Genomic DNA, 5,000 nt, shown 5'->3' on the forward strand with positions numbered 1-5,000 from the left:
TTTTTCTTTCTTGCTCTCTCCTCCCTCTCTCTCTCTTTCTCTTTCTTGCTCTCTCCTCTCTCTCTCTCTCTTTCTCTTTCTTGCTCTCTCTCTCTCTCTCTCTCTCTCTCTCTCTCTCTCTCTCTCTCTCTCTCTCAGGTTCCCCCTCTCCTACCCTCCCCCAATCCCACCCCTCCCCCTCCCCTCCCCCGTCCTACCTGGCGGCGTGAGCGCGGGCGGCGGTCTGTCCCCAGCGCCCCCCCCTCCGCCGCCTCCTCCTCCGCTCGCGGCCGTGGCTCCTCCGGCCGCCTGCGGGTCGCTTATCAGCTCCATCTCTCTTATCTGCTCCTTGCGGATGTCGTCGTTGTTGTCGGGGACGAGGTAGCGGCGGACCTCCGCCAGGGCGTAGGCGATGCGGGCGTGGGCCTCCGCCGGGGACGCGAAGGCGGTGATCTCCACGTGAAGGTCCTCCGTCAGGTGCACGTACTTGGGGTCGCCCGAGGCACGCAGCTCCTCCTCCTGCGGGAGAGAGGGGGAGAGGGGTTAAGTGGGCGTCGCGAGGGGGGTTAATGAGGGGAATGAGACAAATGGAGAGGGTTCGGTAGGGGCTGTGAGGGGGGAGGGGCAAGAGGATAGAGCAGACAGAGATAGAGAAAGAGGGGGTAATGAGGGGAGGACAGACGAGAGAGAAAGAGAGAGAATGGTAGAGAATGCAATGAAACAGAGCTAATAAGAGAAAGGAAGAAAGAAGGGAAGAAGAGCCAGAAGGGAGATTAGAGGATGCCCCGAGGCGAACAAAACTAGACTTGTAAGGGAAGAGAGAGAAGAAAGAGTGAATAGACGGAATGAAGAGAGAGGCTAGAAGAAGGTGGGAAAGGCGATACAGAAAAAGGTAGAGAGAAAAGAATAAAGATTGAGATATAATAAAGGAGGAAGAGTTAAATAGAGTGATAGTGAAGTAGAAGGATAGAAAGGTGAAGGAAATAGAGTAAATGGAGAAATAGAAGAGAAAGATAAATGAACAATAAATCCAGGAAGACGAATAAAGACAGAGAGAGATATTGCCAGACAGACGAGAAGACAAAGGGGCAAGATCTTACAGCCAAATATTTGCAAAGGATTTTAGCCCAAACTGTCCACACTCGGGGATACGCGTATATCCCGTGCGTATTTATACAGCTTCGACTTGTATTAAAAGACTGTAGCTCCGTGTTTTGACAGCAGCAAATTCCATCTCCTTTTTCCCTCCCTTTCCTCCCCGGCCGAAAGCAATCGCGACTCCCGGACGCTCGAAAACCATTCCCTCCTGCCTCTGCTCCGCGCTTAGTGTCCTGCTCCCGTGCCAGCAGTATCTTAATGCCCGGGTTTTATGATTTCCTCTCACCATTTTCATCCTAATCCTGCTCTGGCTGCTCTCCCTCTTCTGCCCCCTCGTTGTCCTTTTCTTCTTCCTTTTCCTCTCCTGTTTTCTTTTTCTACTTTTTCTTACTTTTTCTTCTTCCTTTTCTTTTTCTTCTTTTCATTAATTTTCCTCTTCTTCTTCTGCTACTACTTCTTTTTCCTTTATAATCTGCGTCTTCTTCTTCTAGTTCTTCTTATTATTGTTCTTTTTCTTCTTCTTCCTCCTCTTCTTCTCCCCCCTTCCCCCTCTTTTTATTCTAATTCTTACTCTTATTCTTCCTCCTTCTTATACCATTTCTGCCACTCCTTCTCCTTCTACTCCTGCTCCTTTTCATCTTATTCTTCTTACATTCACTTCTATCTAATGTTTTTCTTATTCCTTCCTTCTTTATTTCTATCTATATACACTCTTTCTCCTTCATCAATTACCCCCTCCCGACCTCCCCTTATCAACCACCTCTTCCTCTCCTTCTCTACCTTCTTCTTCCTCATCCTATTCCTCATCCTTGTTCTTTTTCCTTCTCATCCTCCTTCTCCCCATTTCTCCAAACAATCGTCTCTTTCCCTTTCAACTCCTCGTCCTTCTCTTCTACCTCCTCCTCCTCCTCCTCCTTCTTTTCATCTTGCTCTTCCTCTTGTTCTTCTTCCTCTTGTTCTTCTTCCTCTTGTTCTTCTTCCTCTCCCTTCTCTTCCTTTTCAATCATCCTCTTCCTCTATCTCTTCTTCCTCATCCTCTTCTTTTTCTGCTTCATCTTCCTCCTCCTCCCTTTCCCCTTCTTCCTTCTCCTCCTCTTTCTCCTCCTCTCCACTCCTCCACTTCATCGTCTCCATAGCGACCTCAGGCTTGTTTTCTACATCCTCTTCTTCCTCCATGTCTTCTTCCCCTTCAATTCCTCCTCCTGCTTCTCTTCCTCCACCTTCAACCCCCTTCTCTCCGATACTCGTGCTCCTCGTCTCCATAGCCCACTCTGCCTCGCCATCTACATCCTGTTCCTCTTCTTCCTCTCTCCTTCTCACTCCTCCCCCTCTCCCTCCTCCTCCTCCTCCTTATCATTCCTCTCCCCTTCCAACCCCTCTCCCCCTCCGCCATCCTCTTTCGGACCCTACACCTCCACTCTCTCCTCCTCCTCCACCACCTCCACTTCCTCCTCCTCCTCCTCCCTCCTCCTCTCCCCCACTCCCTCCTCCTCGTCCCCTTCTCCTTTTCCTCTCTCCTACTCCTACTGCACCACCACCACCTCTTCTTCCTCCTCCTCTACCTCTTTTTCCCTCCTCCCCCTCCTCCTCCTAATTCCCCTCCCCCTCCTCCTCCTCCTCCTCCTCCCCCTACCCTTCCCTCCTCCTTCCACTCCCCATCCCTCTCCTTTCCCTCCTGCTCCTCCTCCTCCTCCTCCTCCTCCTCCTCTTCCTCTTTCTCCTTCTACTCCTCCTCCTCCTCCACCTCCTCTTCCTCCTCCTCCTCTTTCTCCTTCTCTATCCCTCCTCCTCTACCTCCTCTTCCTTCTCCTCCTCTTTCTCCTTCTACCCCTCCTCCTCCACCTCCTCTTCCTCCTCCTCCTATTTCTACTTCTACCCCTCCTCCTCCACCTCCTCCTCGCCCTCTGCATTCCCTTCCCTCTAACAGTTCAAGTCCCAGCAATTCTGACTTTAAAGTGTCTTGTACAATTTAGCTTGAGTTACCTCAAGTGCCACTCAGGCCTTTTTACGTTTTTTCTTGGTCTGGCCTTGTCTGTTTGTCTTTGTCTCTCTGCCTGTTTGCTTAGCATTCTTTCTTGTCTGGTTGGTTGTTTGTTTTTCTCTTCCCTTCAGTCTCTCTCTCTACCTCTGTCTGTTTGTCTGTCTGTGTGTCTGCCTGTCTCTCTCTCTCTCTCTCTCTCTCTCTCTCTCTCTCTCTCTCTCTCTCTCTCTCTCTCTCTCTCTCTCTCTCTCTCTCTCTCTCCCTCTCTCTCTCTCTCTCTCTCTCTCTCTCTCTCTCTCTCTCCCCTCTCCTCTCTCTCTCTCTCTCTCTCTCTCTCTCTCTCTCTCTCTCTCTCTCTCTCTCTCTCTCTCTCTCTCTCTCTCTCTCTCTCTCTCTCTCTCTCTCTCTCTCTCTCTCTCTCTCTCCCTCCTCCCCCTCCTCTCTCTCTCTCTCTCTCTCTCTCTCTCTCTCTCTCTCTCTCTCTCTCTCTCTCTCTCTCTCTCTCTCTCTCTCTCTCTCTCTCTCTCTCTCTCTCTCTCTCTCTCTCTCTCTCTCTCTCTCTCTCTCTCTCTCCCTCTCTCTCTCTCTTTGTTTATTTGTCTGTTTGGGTTTGCCCCCCCCCCTTTCTTTCTTCCTCTACCACCCATTTTAGCTTTCTCCTGTCTTATATACCTCCCCCTCCCCCTCCTAAACCTATTTCCGCCAAAAAAGAACTCTTTCCCTTCCTTGAAGTTTTCGCTTAACTTTCCCCCCTCCTCCCCCCCTCTTCCTCTCTCTCCTCTGCCCACTCTTTCTCTAAGATGTCAGAGGGCCAATCCACATTTTCTTCTTCTTCATATCTTCGTTTTCTGTCCGTTTCTCTCTCTCTTTTTTATTTCGATTTCCTTTTTTTCGCTTTACGTTCTAGTTCATTTACCTTTTTATCTCCTTGTTTATCCTCTACAACTCCTGGTCTAATGCCTTTTTCATTCTTCTCCTTCTCCCCTTTTCTTCTATTCGCCCTCTCTTCCTTCTCCTTCTCCACTAATCTTTCAGTCTCTTCATTTCTCGTTTCCTCTTTTCCCTTCTTTTTTCTTCTTTCGTATCCACCAGCTCCCCCATCATCTACCTCCCTCACCTCCCTCCTCCTCCTTCCTTCCCTCCTCACCCCCCTCATCCATCCTCTTTCATCTGCTCTTCGTCTACCATTTCCTTTTTCAGTTAGTTTGTCTCACTCCTTCTCCTCATTTCCTCTTCCCTCCTCCTTTCTACTCGTCTTCCTTCCATCCTCCTGCCTTCTCCTTCCTTCTACCCTCCTCCTACCTGCCCCTTTTCTACCCCTCTCCCTCATCATCCTCCCTGACCTCCCCTCTTCTACTCATCTTCCTCTTTCTATCTTCTGGCCTCCTCCCTTCTACCTCTCTTCCTCTTCCTACTCCCTGCTCCCTCTTTCCCCCCTCTTCTTCTTCTGCTACCTTCTTCTTCCTTCTACCCCCTCTCATCCCATATCTTCTGTTCCTCTTCCAACACCCCCTCCCACGGCCTCTCTTCCTCTTCCTACTCCCCTTCCCTCTCCTTTCTTCTACCCTTCATCCTATTCCTCCTCCTTTGTCCTCCCCTTTCTTCTTCCCTTCTTCCTCTTCTTATGGCCTGCACTTTTTTTTACTCCTCTTCCTCTTCCTCTCCCCCCCCTGCCTGTTTTCCTTTTTAATACTCCTTCTCATAAGTCTCCCCTCTTTTACTTTTTTCTTTGCTCTAATTTTCTTCATCCATTTTCAACTTGTTCGCCCGGATTCTTCCTCCGCTATCCTCTGTTTCATTCTCTCTCTTTCCTGCTTTTCCTTCCTCTTCCATCTCTCTTCTTCCGCCATTTCCCCCTCTCATTCCTTCCCTTCTCCCTTACTTCCTATTTCTTTTACCGTCCACTCTCCATTATCCCTCGTTTCCAATCGTTCCTCTTCCT

The 5,000-nt window shown here is 49.7% G+C and overlaps 1 protein-coding gene across 4 annotated transcripts in view; it reads right to left on the minus strand.

Moving 5' to 3' along the window:
• LOC113817245 (KH domain-containing, RNA-binding, signal transduction-associated protein 2) overlaps nucleotides 1-5,000 on the minus strand; it is a 173,904-nt gene that overhangs the window by 17,790 nt on the left and 151,114 nt on the right. For all 4 annotated transcript variants that reach the window (XM_070140055.1, XM_070140056.1, XM_070140058.1 and 1 more), the window contains one exon: nucleotides 198-498. In XM_070140055.1, the coding sequence (XP_069996156.1) occupies nucleotides 198-498 (301 nt within the window). The remainder of the gene's footprint in view (nucleotides 1-197; nucleotides 499-5,000) is intronic.

The sequence above is a fragment of the Penaeus vannamei genome, chromosome 26 (genome assembly GCF_042767895.1).
Source record: "Penaeus vannamei isolate JL-2024 chromosome 26, ASM4276789v1, whole genome shotgun sequence".
Lineage (NCBI taxonomy): Eukaryota > Metazoa > Arthropoda > Malacostraca > Decapoda > Penaeidae > Penaeus > Penaeus vannamei.